At 36.5% G+C, this 16,233-nt stretch overlaps 1 protein-coding gene across 50 annotated transcripts in view; it reads right to left on the bottom strand.

Annotated features, from left to right (window-relative positions):
• The window catches only part of RIMS2 (regulating synaptic membrane exocytosis 2), a 360,961-nt gene that overhangs the window by 64,623 nt on the left and 280,105 nt on the right, over positions 1–16,233 (bottom strand). For 48 of the 50 annotated variants that reach the window (XM_088675810.1, XM_088675811.1, XM_088675812.1 and 45 more), the window contains one exon: positions 9,371–9,471. In XM_088675810.1, coding sequence (XP_088531936.1) covers positions 9,371–9,471 — 101 coding nt within the window. The remainder of the gene's footprint in view (positions 1–9,370; positions 9,472–16,233) is intronic. The other 2 variants (XM_088675806.1, XM_088675792.1) reach the window with 1 other exon arrangement.

The following is a 16,233-nucleotide window of genomic DNA, read 5'->3' as shown; positions in this document are numbered from 1 at the left end:
CAGACTATGGTGGTCTTAGATTTGAGTGGAGGGATTCCTCCACCTGCATCAGCTGGCTCACCAGGTAACTAGCACTGAAGGGACACTCGCATCACTACACCGGTGCAGACCATCCTTATTTGCTCACCAAGCATTGAAATTCCCATTGGCAGAGTCCAGAATAAGGTCCTGAAATTGCCCATTCTAAGGAAGGGCTGAGCTGGCATGGGGTCTGCTGGCTCACAAGCCACTCTTACAGCTGATGTCAGCTGTCCATGAAGGGCCGGATCCAGGGTCGAGTGCTGATCCAGCCCAATCTGTCTGCCCCACACTTCAACTGTCCACTACCAGCAAAGCAGTTGCAGTGCACCTTTTTGGAAGTTGGAGTTTGGTTCATTTTTTCCAAAGGACTGGAACCAATAGGACAGACATTAGGATCTTTGGCAGTGTCTTTAGAAAGCTAAGATAACAAGAGGGTTTTTGCTGCACATCACCAATAACAGTTATTTTCCCTAATCCCTATTGGTACCCAATATGAGAGGAGATCTAAAGCAAATAACAGTGTTAGAATAGCTGGTGCTAAAAGAGCTGAGAGCTATTAGAGGTGGCAACCAAGCAACAATGGTGAGGTGTCAATATTGCACCGCTACAAGTGACATGGTCAATGAAAAGATCAATGGTGTAAGAATCTTTGTGAAGAGAAATAATGAATGAGCTGGACATTGAATGTCAAAATCTCATCATGTGAAGGTAAAAATTAGGGGCATGCAACAAAGACATTTGGATTGGACCCTGCTTTGGTGCTTCAGAAAATTGGCCAATTTGACTTAGGTTACTTTAGATCCCTTGGCCTCAGATGTGAAGTAGATGCTTGCTTTGAACTTCAGTGTTTCATGTCTTCCCAGTGATTTAGTTGAGGAAGTGAACAAAAGGCCACAATGTTTTTAACTGGGGTGAACTGGATGAATTTGCACACAGAGGCCTTCCAAACTTCACAAATATGTGCAAGGGTTTCTATGCAATACACATTTGCTGTATGGGGTTTGTTTTAAATGAGACACCAAAAACTAATTTACCTCTTCATAGAAGAGGGTTACATTTGAAGGCATTGTTGCCCCTTCTGAGGGGATAATGGCAAATTTCAGACAAACGGGTGCAAAGGCTTTTCTGAAGTCTTTACAGTTTGGGGCTTATCCACTATGGTGTTTTGGGCAATTTGCATGAAAATTACATACATTATGTAAGTGCTCTTAGGTATCCATAAACTTTTAGGATAGGTGTAGGGATTAAGGAACTATGATGAATGAAAAACAGTTTGAGGTTGTCTTTCTTTTTATGTTTTGAATTCCTGGTTAATTGACTCCCTTAAAAAATCTGTTGCATTTAAATTTAAATTCTCTGCACTCACCCATGAGCAAAAATGCTTCACTGCATTCTGTTTCTAGTATTTTGTGCTTATATGAAAATGCCTATGGGTAGCTACTTTTCTGCGATTAATTTACCTAATTTAAAAAGCACCCTCTTTGGTATATTGGGGTTCCAACTCGAATAGATTTGTAAGGATTTTATAATCCATACCAGTCCTTCATATATACAGAATCCAGAACACATGCAGAAACCACTGAAGATAATGGAGCTTGCATATAATATGTTTTGGATAAACACTGGAAAGAAAGTTGCCACCTTTTGCAACAACTAAAGTTTGGGTGTAACCGTCAAGCAAAACCTCTAGTTGAGTACTTTATAGCAGTCTAACCTTAAATTTGGAGTGAATGAACAACTACAGTTGTTTTAACCAGACACAGTCATGGCTGTGGCACTTGCTAAAATCATTCCCATCCCTGTAACATCCCAGTAACATAATCTGCAAAATATAAAATGGATGGGTACAGTTGCTAGGAAGTTATATCTGTTCTGTGTTTTTGCTGGTTCTGCAAATGGTGCCTACTTGGAAAATGAACTTCGAGCCCATCTGCCTCTGTGTCCACACATCCACTCCTTTAAAATCAGCTTTATACTTAGTTGCTGTGACTTTGGATACCAAGTGAGCAAAACACAATTCTGAAGCTGTTTCCCAACCATTATTTATAAGGTGCATGTCAAGGAACGACCCAGCAGTCAGGGTCGGTCCATCCTACTTATCAACCAGCAGTCAGGCTGCTTGATATTGGATGCATACCCACTGCCTTGGCCAAAACCTACTTATATCTATAATCAATAAAAGTTGTAGCCTATTTCAACCCGATACCAGTGGTATCGGTACCAATGGTACCAAACTGCGGGAGGCAGTGGAGTGCCTGGCATGCTCTGGTCCATGGGGTCACGAAGAGTTGGACACGACTAAACGACTAAACAACAACCAATGTCCTGTGTCTTATTCCTATAATTAGTCCCTTACTGGGCTGCAGGAATCATGCTCCTGGGCATGTAAACAAAATATACATTACATCAACACATCTTCCCCAAGGCACTGTGATTTTATTTTCCTCTGATTAGAAACCAGATATGTCTGTCACAAAAGGACTCTCCCTGCCCTCTTCTGTACTTGGTATTTTACTTATATGGCAAGCTGGGGCAGAAATGCTTCCATATTTTTTCAGGCAGTTTTTTAAAAAAGCAAAAACATGTGAAGCTTCAAAGCACTCCTATCACTGCAGAGATCCCGCTTCAGTTTGGGGCATTTCAAAAAGATCCTGCTTTGGCTTGGAAAATCCTGATTTTTTTCTGAAGCAGGCTGCTTTCGTTCAGGATTTGCCTGAACCATAGGTATACAGTAGTGAGAATTGGGGTTGCAACTCCTCCCTCTCCCATCAGGTTGGATGGAGAAGTTCAGGTGCCTTTGCTTTTGCTTTTAACTACAGTTTGTTGTTTTGTTCAAATCAACAAACTGCAGCTAAACTATAGTTTTCATGCTTAGTTCAACAAACAAAGGTGCACATTATACTGAGCTATGCTTTAGCGTGACATGTAGATTTTTTTAACAAAAGCATGGTTTTCATATTTAATATTTAAATAGTGCTTATGCCAATATGTAGGATTTCTAATTTTCACTGATCGTCTTTGCTGTTTTTCATAATGTTGGTCAACAAAGCCTCTTGATTTGCAGAGAATTTTGTTCCATATCTACCTCGGAGACAAATTCCCTCTGTTTCTCTCTCAAAATGATCAAAATAGCAACAAAGCATCATTTCCACATCATCTCTACAGAGTTAGAGTGACTCAAATCTGTCCTCATATATATTCTATCCTAACACTTAAGAAAACCCCGATCTCTCTGTAATAGTTCCATGCAAATACAGGAAAGTTACATTCTGCTACATTACAGAGTTTTACTGCAAACACAAGCATAGGCCTATTCTCGATAGGGATTCAAACCTGAGTCCAGTGCCAAGAACTATAGCTTCACAGTCCCGGGGGGGGGGGGGGGACGGACCTGTCATTTATGTGTCTATTCTCCAAATACAAAATTGTCACAAATTTGTTACTTTTAAAAAGATAAAGAAAAGGACACAATAGACACTGACAGCAAAACGTTAATAACATTGTCTTTTGTAAACCGTTTGGAGGACTTTAGTTTGTGTGTTATCTAAATTCTGTTAAATAAAATAAAGTAACAAAAGCACAAATAGTATTTTTCACATTATACGTAGTTCAGAGAAAACTTGGCAATTGTATATGTTTATTTTTCCAGAAATATGACTCCACTTCTATTAGAATTGTGTTTACTTCTACACTAATCTCCAGTATAATAATGGTTTCATTTCTAGTAGGCTACATTCACTAATTTATTCATCCATTATTTCTGATGGGTATTGTACTTACCTTCCAGTATCTTGCCAAAATTATGTTAGCTACTGCTAATATACTTATGACAGATTCTCTATCCTCTCAAATTTTCATTAATAGTGCCAACAAGCATATCTAAAGGTTAGTCATGGGGCATGCACACAAAAGCTGTAACTAATATACATTAATCAAGTTGAATTTCCAATATTCATATAGATTTTGATAAAATATTTTAGTCAATCTCTCATTAATGCAGAAGATATGAGATAAATGTAAATCAGTTTAAGAGTAAATTGATTAGATCACAATAGGAGAAAAATAAATGGGAATTTATTACATATTTCCACAACCTGTTTTGCCTTCATCCATCTTTCAAATTGCCTCAGCCACATTCCTCAGGCTGTGCCTATTCTTATCTATCATTCGGTTTCTAAATGCATTCTAGCCTCTTCCTATAGTGTAATCAATTTCCCTTCAAAAATCATTTAGTTTTCCTATTAGATTGTTGATGTTTTCTAACTGCTTTTGAGAAGCATTAGTGGCATATAAAAAATTGACAACTGACCCTCTCCTACCCACTTTATTTTTAGGAAAATACATTTCATGTCATCCTCTTACGATTTATCCATTACTACAAAATTAATTTTATTGCTGCTAAATAATATTGCTGCAGCTTTGGTTATAGTTGTAGTTTGTGCTGCATATGTTGCTCCTCTGAAAAGTATATATTTATTTCCCTGCTCCAGTCTCAAAATGGAAATGTAAAATAACAAACTTACAGTGCAATCCTATACATATCTACTCAAAAATGTCCCATTATGTTCAATAAGAACTTACTCCCAGCGAATGGGTAAAAGATTCCAGCCTAAATAAACAGTGTTGACCATTAAGATGTTATAGTCTTGATTCTTGATAGTCATGGATCTGACTTGGTGGAGGTCTTCAGTGAATGTTAATATTGCAAAGTTCAGACTTTTTTTCCTGAGTCTTATTAAGCTAGCACTCAATAACATTGATTGCTTAAGGTAAACAAAGTGATAAACAAAGTATGCCAAAGCTAAGGGTTTTTCCTCATTAGCGAGTTTACTCTACCAGTCTGCTCATTACAATTGTAGGATACCAGATTGAATACCAATTTCCTTTTCAGCAGTACGTGGAGGCCTACTGGTACATACATACATACATACATACATACATACATACATACATACATACATACGTGTGTGTGTGTGTGTGTGTGTGTGTGTGTGTGTGTGTGTGTGTGTATATATATATATATATATATATATATATATATATATATTGCTGCCTTTTCCTTTCCAACTCTTCATTTTAATATGAACTGAACAATTTCCTTAGTAAATTGTCAGAATAAATTAGTCATTGGATAATAAAGACAAAAATGTATCTAACAAATAAATAAATAAATAATCTCCAGTTGCCAGACAAAACATATATGGGCATACAATTTCTCTTGGCTTTGAAATACAACTCAATTACAAAAGAGCTTTTCTGCTCCTCAGATGGGTATACTACTCTTATGATGATGTATATGCCCCAGTCTAGCAATTCAGGCTAGGTGAGAGCTCCAATGGACAAACAGAGCTGAAAGTACAGTTCCATTAATTTAACTGGAGACAGAGCTTTGGTGTGAATAGAGATAAATGTATGGAGCTGTGCCTCTCTCTAAAGTGAATGGGTGAGCCAGCATGCATAAGACCTGATGGCAGATAGAGAGCACTGGTATGGGCAACAGTGCATATCTGTCACCTTTCTAGATATATCTGCCGTCCACCTCTGCTCCAACTGTTGTGGATCCAATTCTTACTCCCCATTTATATATTAGTTTGTGTTGCATTCATGTTTGATTTCATTATATTATAAAGATTTCCTGATGCACTTCAAGATCTTGTTATCAAGTTGTCAAGCTGAACATAAATGTCGGGATAAATACCGTAAATAAATAGTGGCATGCAGCAATGTCAGACTTCCTACGACATTTGTTCAAGATGGGACCTGCAGTGTTGAGTTGATTAAACTAATTACAACAACAACAATTAAAGTAACTATAACAACAAATTAATTGTAGTTTGTTAAGGGTGCCGAGTTGTTAGGAAATCCCAATTTCCCTCACAGAGCTACAATTCCCAGAGTTCCCTGTGAATAGGGATTGATTAGCACTCTGGAATTGTAGCTCTGTAAAAGTCTAACAACTCTTAGCACTCTTAAGAAACTACAGTTCCCAGGATTCTGCAACTGTTTAAAGTTGTATGATACTGCTTTCAATGTATAGTGCAGATGGAGCCTCACAAAGGCAAATCAGGGAGTCTGAGCCTAAGCATGCTTCCTTATGGTAAAATGTCAATGAAGCTCTTGATGGCAGAAGATAGAGCATTCTTGGCTGCAGGAACAAGATGACTGGCAGTGCAGAGGCAGGTGGCAGAAGGGAGGATTTCTGATCAGCAAGCAATGAATGGCTGTTGCCTCGTGGTAAGAGTGGCAGCAGTGGATTAGCAGCTGGTGCCAATGGTGAGTTCTCCTCACTTTGCCCTTTGTGTGTTGTGTTGTGTTGTGTTGTATTTGTGTGGGTTGGAAAAAGAGACCTGGTTATTCTATTTTGTTTACGTTTATATATGTGTGTCTTGACTGAGTTGGCTCTGTGTGTATGGCTATGTTATCAGGTGATGAGAAGCATCTATGTGTGTGATTCTGAGAGGGGAACAATAGGCATTCCAATCCTTATGTGCGTATTTTTAATGTTCATGTTTCTGAGTTGCTACTGGGAAATATGAATACAAGAATTGCATTGATTAATTCATTCCATAAAATTCAAATGATTAATCAGCTAAGATATCTTTAACTGAGTGAAAGCCCTGGTTTAGAGTTAGAGTCCTAGCAAACTACTACTCAACCTAGGAGGGATATTTCCATTTGTGTTTTCACTTTTTATATTACCAACTGTGACACTTGGATTTGTGCATATGACTGAAATAGAAGTGAAGTAGAAGTCACTTCCCAGTGTTTGTTGATATCTTTGCCTACATAAAAGGAAATCTATTCTTAGGTGTCTGGTGTATGCATACTGCATTCCTCAGCATGAAACGTTTGGAAAACTACCAGCGTCAGATGATTTAGAACATACATTCCAATAGAAGGAAGTTATTGGACATTCCAAAATATGCTCCAACCGAGCCATAATTTCATTCCAATGACCTAAATATTTACTTATTCCTTTTGTTTGTTTTGCCCAAATGACATTATTATTCATATACAAAAGTGTGAAAGCTATTTGTGACTGTTGCCTCAACAGAGATAGTTTCTAACAGAAGTCCAGTGTTCATCCAAAAGCAAACCATCTTGGCTGTGAGTCCTGGAAGATCCTGAAGGCCTTTTTCCAACTGACCTGGGAGGGCAGGGCCCTGACTGTGGCGAGGCTGCTGAACACTCTTGGGCTGGGGTGTTCTTTAGGGAGTTGGGCTGGTGCGGGTTTGTTGCTGTTGTTGATATTTTTTTTTGTATCTTTATTTTTAGATCTTATTATTATATTTCAGGTGAAAATTGTTCATTTTGGTTGTGTAATTTTGGATGTTTTTTTAATTGCTACTTTTGTTATGTTTGTAATTATGTAAATTTGTTCCTGTTGTAAGCCGCCTTGAGCATGTTTCTAGCTATGGAAAGGAGGCATACAAATAAAATGATGAATGAATGAATGAATGAGATCAAGCCACAAACTAGAATGAGATCTAGTTACAAACTTTGAAGCAAGAGAGCTTTGCAGCTCCCTACTCATGGCAGCAGCCAATCAAAAGACTCCCTGAAGGTTAAGGTCAGTTGAAGAACACGCTTGATACAAACACTTTCAGGACTAAATATTAAGAAGGTTGAAGTTATCCATATTACTAATCATGCTTATTGAGAAAGTTTTGTTTTTCAAATGCCTGTGAGTGGGGTTTGAGGCACCTTGCCCAATCTTTTTTAGCAAGCAGCTAATATACAAATATGGCAATGACTTTTTCCTTTTTTAGCAATACATCAAAAGTTTTATCTAATAAGATGCTACTCCAATTACCAATGGACATTAAGTAATGCTCAATAGTAGAACATGAAGTACAGTAATTTTCGATTGGAATCATCAAACTCTGAACAGTCAATATCCAGTTGCTGATAAAAGAATAATTTTCATGTCACATGAGATTAATATAATATGTCATAGTATGACACAATCTACTTATTTTTGCTGACTTAGAAAGGCATATTCCAAGAGCAATAATAATGCTATAAACCTATATAGAATTTGACACACACACCCCAAATAGCAGCACCTGAATCCACTGATAATGTAGCACCTGAAGCAACCGTCCATTTATGTGCCTGAAATCTATCTGTTCTTATTAGTAGTACCTAATAGTGAAATCCTATATATGTCTACTCAGATGTAATACTAAACCATGGCTTAACACTCTGTGAGTGAGCTATGGCTTGGGTTTGGCTGTTCTTTCCTCCCCTCTCATATACTACAGGAAGATGACTTTGGTTGTGCTTGCTTTCCATTTTCCCCGAAAACAGCTTGTAATTTCATCCAAGCTTGGGACTGTGATTTACAGTAACAATGATGAAACATACTGTAGCTTCAGAAGTCATAATATCACTTGTTTGGAAACTGATCATAGCTGATGATAAACCATGATTCTGGGTTTTGATGCAATGACAAGCCAAGATTAAGGGAATTTGAAGTTGCTTCCAAAGTACTCCTTCCCACTACATGAAAGGATAAATGTAAAAGCTCAAGGCTCACTGCAGCTTATTACCATAGCATTAAGCATGGTTTATCATTACACCTGAACATAGTCAATAACTTCAGTGGGACTTAGTTTCAGGTAAGTATGTATAGGATTGCAACCTTAAGATTTAAAGCTTTGTGAAAATCAGAGCTATCCTGAAAACTTTATTGTATTTTATACAGCATAAGAATGAGATATAGAACATAGTAGATTTCTTTTAAAAAAAAATGTTAATTCCAGATATGTACAAAATCAATTTATCTCTTTACAGTTTACTAAACTCATTTCCTATTATTGGTACATTCCATCACACGACTAATTGGTCATTAATCACTTTTTGAAGCAGGCAACTACTCTATTCTTAGCACACTAGTTCTGATTTATATTCAATGAGAGCTTGGCAAAATTAATTATAGTTTTAAAAATCTGATCAGAATCTCCTGACTGCAGGACTGCATACACACTGACATGGGATTACCCTCCAACCCCCTTTGCATATGCAGAACACAGTTTTTCAAGTACAGAGAGGTGGGGTGATTTTTCTGCCTGGCAATAAACTCTTGTGCTTTGTAGGGTTCAACTCTTGAGGACCCTAACCTCAGGCAGACACTGCTACAAAAAATGGGACTAACAAGCCTTTTAGCATCAGGTAGTGACTTTGTGCAAAGGTACAACCTATTGAATACAGTGGGATTCACTTTAAAGTAAACATGTACAGGATTTCACTCTTAATTACAAATGCTATCATGCAATGATTACTAGCATTTCACTGCCTGATTAAACAGTTACTCATTTTGCTGCTTTTCAAAACAAAATGCCCTTGCCTTTGAATGATAATCTTGCTCCAGCCTGGAGTCTGATCCTGCTACCTGTTTGTATTTGTTCATTTTCATTTGGCGATTTCTTTCTTCCACATCCATAGCACCTGTCAAATTCAAAATAAAATAACCAGTTAATTTGCAATTCTGTGTTGTTGTTTTAAAATGACATCAGTATAAGCATTTTTACTCATAATGGTGAATACTGGGAGATTGACTTAAATGGTTATGTATGTTCTTCAACATAAACATTAAATCCATTATTTTGTTTGTGATGAATAAGATAGCTACAAAGGCAAAAACACATATACAAACAAACAAAAAAAACCCACTAATTGAGAATTTAATTGTTTAACACCAACCGTGTCAACATTTAACATGATTCTAATATAAGGTTTTGACAAGATTTGTTGCTGCTGCTAGACTATCCAAGAGGGAAAACAAGCAAACAAGGAAACAAACAAACCCATTATGATTTTAAAAAAGCAGAAGCACATGGAACAAGCATATAGATTTTCAAAGTGGAAATCCTATCATTTTTGAATGTGCCAGTAACGAAGGCCAGCTTAACATGATCAGCCAACACAAAGTGATGTTTCCTCGTAATTTTTATATATACAGTAGAAACTATCCTGTAAAATTTACTTCCAATGAAATCAAATAATCTTGATATAACATTTTCTGTATTTTAAAAAATGAGTATGGACAATATACTCAGAGTAGACCTAATGGGGAGGAAATGGACACAAGCCCATTCATTTTAATGGATTCACTCTGAACATGATTAACATTGGATATCCTATGTTTGTGGGCGTAACAATTAATGCTTAAAATATTTGAATACATTGCCAAATATGTTCATCCCTAGTGGCATAGAAGAACAACTTATAAGAGTAATACTTTTTATCCTAACATAAAATTTAAAGTGTAAAAGCTATTCTTAAGCGTAAAAGCTACATTTTCCATCACTAAATATTAGCATGTAGAAACTACCAAAAAGTTTTCTATTAATGGTGACTGTATGTATTTATTTAAGAAATTCCCAACAACCATTTCTGCAACACTATTCCACAACTATCAAATAGTAATTGCAACTAAATAATAATGTGTTTCATGTAAGCAGTTTAGTTAAGCAGAAGGATATTGTAGTAACAATCTAGAACAGAATGAAAATGCAGTCAAGTGTCAGAAATGTATTCCAAATATTATAATGGAGGGTGAGAGAACAAGAATATGCATGCAATGAGGTGCTAAAGCTTTTTTTTTTTTTAATGGCAAATTGTTGCTCAAAGGGGCTTCAAAAATAATACAGGAGGCTTTGCTCAGACATAAATATGCTTAAGTTTCACTGGACTGAAACTATTCTTCTGTAGCTCTGTGATTATGAGGTCTGCTGCTCTCACTCACTTAGACATAATTCAGAAGTACATGGAATTATTTAAGAACATTCAAGCCAAAATTAAAAGAAATAACAGTAACTGCTGCTACTGATCATTACTTTAGGAAACAAAAGAACTATGACCAAGATTCATGTACAATAGCAATGATACTAACCTCTTCTACATTCTCCCTTAATTATGATAATACTTTTAATATCAAATATGGGTATGAATTAACTATGTCCTAGTTAATGTACAAAATACACATCAGAGAAGCAAACTATAGAAATGCTATACTGGTGCTTGGCATTTTCTTGTAAACTACCTTTATTGGATTTTTATCCAACCATCTCTTAGATGATTCTGATAATACAGTTGCAATGCATTCAGAGTGGTGACACCAAGCCTTTGAAACGCCCTCCTGCTACATATCAGTCAAACACCATCACTATTTTTCTTTTTTCTTTTTTGGTGGCTACTGCAAACCTTCCTTTTCAGCAACACTTTTAAGCGGAGATTTTTTTATCAATTGGAATATATATATATGGGATGGCTTTAATTGCTCTTATATATTAAATTGTTTAATACATTTTTATTGTTTATGTTTTAATAATAAATGGAAGACAATTGGGGAAAAAATAGATATAATGAGGGAAACCAGAGAAGGATGCCCCCTATCGCCACTACTCTATATAATCATAGTGGAAGTTTTATTGAAGAGTATTAGAGAGGATGAAGAGATTAGAGGAATAGTGACAGGAGAAAAAAGATACAAAATTAAAGCCTTTGCCGATGACGTAATTATAACTACGGAAGATCCGCTTAATAACATTCCAAAAGCACTCAAGAAAATTAAGGAATATGGAAAATTGGCTAACTTTAAAATAAATTACACAAAAACAAATATGCTGGTGAAGAATTTGGAAATAGAAGAAAATAAAAATCTACGAAAATTAACAGGTATTGAAATTAAAAAGAAAATGAAATATTTAGGAATTCAAATGGCAACAAAATGCATTGATTTAATTCAGGAAAATTATGAAAAAAAATTGGAAGGAAATTAACAAGAAAATGGAGAATTGGAACAAATTAAAAATTTCACTATTAGGCCGTATATCAATTATTAAAATGTCGGTACTCCCAAAAATGAATTATTATTTCCAAAATTTACCAATATTGGGTGGTGTAAAATGTTTCAGAGATTGGAAGAAAGATATTTCTAAATTTATATGGAGTGGCAGAAAACCAAGAATAAAATATTAATAGATCATAAAAGAAGAGGAGGATTTGGATTACCGGATTTAGAGTTATACCATGATGCGGCGGGATTGAATTGGTTGAAAGAATGGATGGAATCTAGAAGGGGCAGGTCTGGGTTTCGGCTGGCATTGGTATCTAATGGAAGAAAATCTAAAAACTCAAAATATTTTTATGAATAACATCATAAGGAAATCCCTATAAAAATACGGAGGAAGTACCGTGGCATACTAGAACCAAAACACCGGGATGGATATCACCCTTGGAAATAGTCACTGTGAAAAGATGGAATATGGGAACAAATTGGCAATCCTAGAACAATCTACTGGAAGAGGTAGATGGAGTATTAAAACTAAAGGAATATAAAGTAATTAAATCTTATTTGAGTAGCTGTCTGCAATTTTTTCAAATAAATCAAAGACTCCAAAAATATTTTTAAAAATGGCTTTAATAATTAAATTTCAGAATTAGATAAAATATTAATAAGGGGTAAGGACAAATATATAAAAATTTTATACAATCTATTATTGGAATGGGAAACCAAAGAGGAATTAACAAAAGAAACAATGATAAGGTGGGGACAAAATTTAGGGGAAACGATCATGCTAGAAAAATGGGAAAATTTGTGGAAGAGAGATGTAAATTTTACAGTCAACTATGATCTAAAAGAAAACCTATTGAAGATGCAATATAGGTGGCATTTAATGCCGGAAAAATTAGCAAAAATGTATAAGGGGAGTAATGATGTATGTTGGAGATGCCACAATGAAACTGGTACATATACAGTGGTACCTCTACTTACGAATAACTCTACTTACGAATGTTTCTACTTACGAATGGAGCTCCGTCCGTCATCTTGGATGCGGTTTAGATAGGACTTTTTCTACTTACGAATTTTTAGATAGGGTTGCTTCTAGGTAAAGGTAAAGGGGCCCCTGACCATCAGGTCCAGTCGTGTCCGACTCTGGGGTTGCGGCGCTCATCTCGCTCTATAGGCCGAGGGAGCCGGCGTTTGTCCGCACAGCTTCCGGGTCATGTGGCCAGCATGACAAAGCTGCTTCTGGCGAACCAGAGCAACGCACGGAAACGCCGTTTACCTTCCCGCCGGAGTGGTCCCTATTTATCTACTTGCACTTTGATGTGCTTTCGAACTGCTAGGTTGGCAGGAGCTGGGACCGAGCAACGGGAGCTCACCCCGCTGCAGTTGCGGTTGCTTCTACTTACGAATTTTTTCTCCCAATGCATTCCTATGGGATTCGACTTACATTTTTTTTCTACTTACGAATGTGCGTTCGGAACGCATTAAATTCGTAAGTAGAGGTACCACTGTACACACATATGGTCACATATGGTGAAATTGCAAAGAAATTAAGAAATATTGGGAAACGATCTATAAGGAATTGAAAAAGATACTCAAATATTCTTTCAAGAAAAAGCCAGTTATTTTTATTGGGAATGCTGGATGAGGAGATCTTAGCGAAGGACAGATGTATTCTAATGTATGCAACAACAACAGCTAGATTACTTATAGGAAAGAATTGGAAGAGTGATAGGATACCTAGCAAAGAGGATTGGCAATTGATATATTATAATTTGGCAACAAAAATAGCAGAAATTAAAGGAATAAATGAACAAAAAAAAGGATAAAGATTGAAAAAAATCAAAGATTATATAGCAAGTTTCGTGGAGAATGCCGATCTCTCAACAGATTTATGAAGGTTCAGACAAATGAATATCAAAATGGATAGTAGGGATATAGGTATACATATGAGTAAAAAAAGAGAAAAACGCAATATAAGATCGGCTGGAAAGCACAACAGGGTGGGTGGAGGGACGGGTGGTGGGGGTGTATGAAGAGATGGAAATTGTTTTTCATTATGTAATGACTATTTATTATTTACTGTATTTTTGTTTTGTTTATGGCAATTCTTGATTATTTTTGAATATTTATTATTTACTGTATTTTTGGTTTGTTTATGGCAGTTTGTATAAATTTTGGTAAATTCTTGTATGAAATAAAAATAAATAAATAAAAAGTTTATTGTTTATGTTATTATTGTTAATCATTCTGAGATGTTTCATAGGAAGTGGTTAATAAATAGTGTTAATCAAATCAATAAATTATTGATATTCTTATTTTTAATATCAATATCTGTTTAAATGAATGATCATATGCAAACGAGCAACCCCTTTATCTCCTCCACTTGCAAGGAAGGCAGGTCTTACATGGGCATATTTAACAAAAAAAATATATTTTCCAAGGAATGTAGGCCTAGTATTTAACCCTTAAACATTTATTAAGGAAGCCACTGCAATCTGTATAGTTGTGTAGGCTAGACGGATTTCTTTGTTATATTGTACTTGGGATCCCAATCATGTACGCCATGTCAAAGACATAACAGTTAACAGTTTGCCATAGGAAGACACTTGTATTTTGTTTTCCAAAACAGATTTTCAAGTTTGTGACAAGGGGAAGGGGGATTGTTTTTGTTTTGTCTTTAAAGTAAGACAATATGGTGATGAGACAGATGTCCATTGTACTGCTTACCCCAAAGCAGTTTTCCTGAATACAGCCAACTTCACTATTTTTTGAAAATAGCAGCTGGTGAAACATACCATTGCAGCTTCCATTTTAAACACTGAGTTTCTAGCCCATTCTAGATTCAGGAAAGGTTTGAAAATACTGCCTCTCTTAAAAGATGAAGAGATCAAATGTCTACCCAAGGTTCTATACCTGAATAACTGTCATTATTGTTTTCATATAATATTCTGAATTTCTATGGTCCTATAATCATGTAGTTGAATTGACCCAAGTTGACAACCAATACTACTCTTGTGGCAATATACTGTACAATTATACCTCGGTTTAAGTACGCTTTGGTTTGAGTACTTTCAGTTTAAGTACTCCATGGACCCATCTGGAACGGATTAATCCACTTTCCATTACTTTCAGTGGGAAAGTTCGCTTCAGGTTAAGTACGCTTCAGGTTAAGTACGGACTTCCAGAAGCAATTACACTCATATTTTGGGTTAAGTACGCTTCAGGTTGAGTACTACGTGGACCGTCTGGAACGGATTAATTCACTTTCCATTACTTTCATTGGGAAAGTTCGCTTCAGGTTAAGTACGCTTCAGGTTAAGTACAGACTTCCAGAACCAATAGTGTACTTAAACCAAGGTACCACTGTACAGAATATTTCAGTCTCTGACTGTGTGGCTTTTTAAGGAAAGTCTTTTGTATCCCCTTACTCAAAAAGATTTGAGCACAGTTCATATTTATACCATGATGTAGGTAACAAGTGACTAAGTATGATCCCATTTTTGAATATAAACCATCATGTTGATTTCATATGTATAAAATATATTTAAAGATACATATGCAAGAGATGCAGGGATCTAGAACAGGCATTTAAGGCCTAAAAATGTGTACAAGTGAACTGGCGCATAAACCTAGCATTATGTCTCTGTAATTCCTTAGACCAGGCATCCCCAAACTGCAGCCCTCCAGATGTTTTGGCCTACAACTCCCATGATCCCTAGCTAAGAGGACCAGTGGTCAGGGATGGTGGGAATTGTAGTCCAAAACATCTGGAGGGCCAAAATTTGGGGATGCCTGCCCTAGATTATGACATTCCACAAATGCTAGCTTCGAAATGCCCCTTCCTACACACTTGTTTGATGATAAAAGCACTGAAGCAGCTGTAGCCTCAATCTGATGAGACCCAGCTCATGGTTCAGCATGTCCATGGCATAGTGGTGTGAGAGCCAGCGTGGTGTAGTGGCTAAGAGCGGTGGACTCATAATCTGGTGAACCGGGTTTGCTTCCCTGCTCCTCCACATGCAGCTTCTGGGTGACCTTGGGCTAGTCACTATTCTCTGAAGTGTCTCAACCTCACTCACCTCACAGAGTGTTTGTTGTGGGAGAGGAAGGGAAAGGAGATTGTTGGCCGCTTTGAGACTCCTTAAGGGGAGTGAAAGGCGGGATATCATTGACTCAGCTAAAAATATTACTAGCCCAAGTGACCAGCTAAGTTGGTCTTGCCTGGCTTAGGACAATGTTTAGATGTTAAAACTAATGACAAACCTGATGGAAGATGTCACTTTCATGTCCATTTCAAGGAGCGTAAATACCAGGTAATCAGTGTAATTAAGCAGTTGTGATGTGTGGGAGTTTATTTTGATTTGAGAGCTAATAAAGTGATTTCCATTCAAAATTCCACCTTTCATACAATT

Source organism: Zootoca vivipara, chromosome 8, assembly GCF_965207765.1.
Source record: "Zootoca vivipara chromosome 8, rZooViv2.hap1.1, whole genome shotgun sequence".
In the NCBI taxonomy this organism is placed as follows: domain Eukaryota; kingdom Metazoa; phylum Chordata; class Lepidosauria; order Squamata; family Lacertidae; genus Zootoca; species Zootoca vivipara.
The sequence above is the reverse complement of the archived record's forward strand: the minus strand, read 5'-3'. Positions and strand labels throughout refer to the sequence as shown.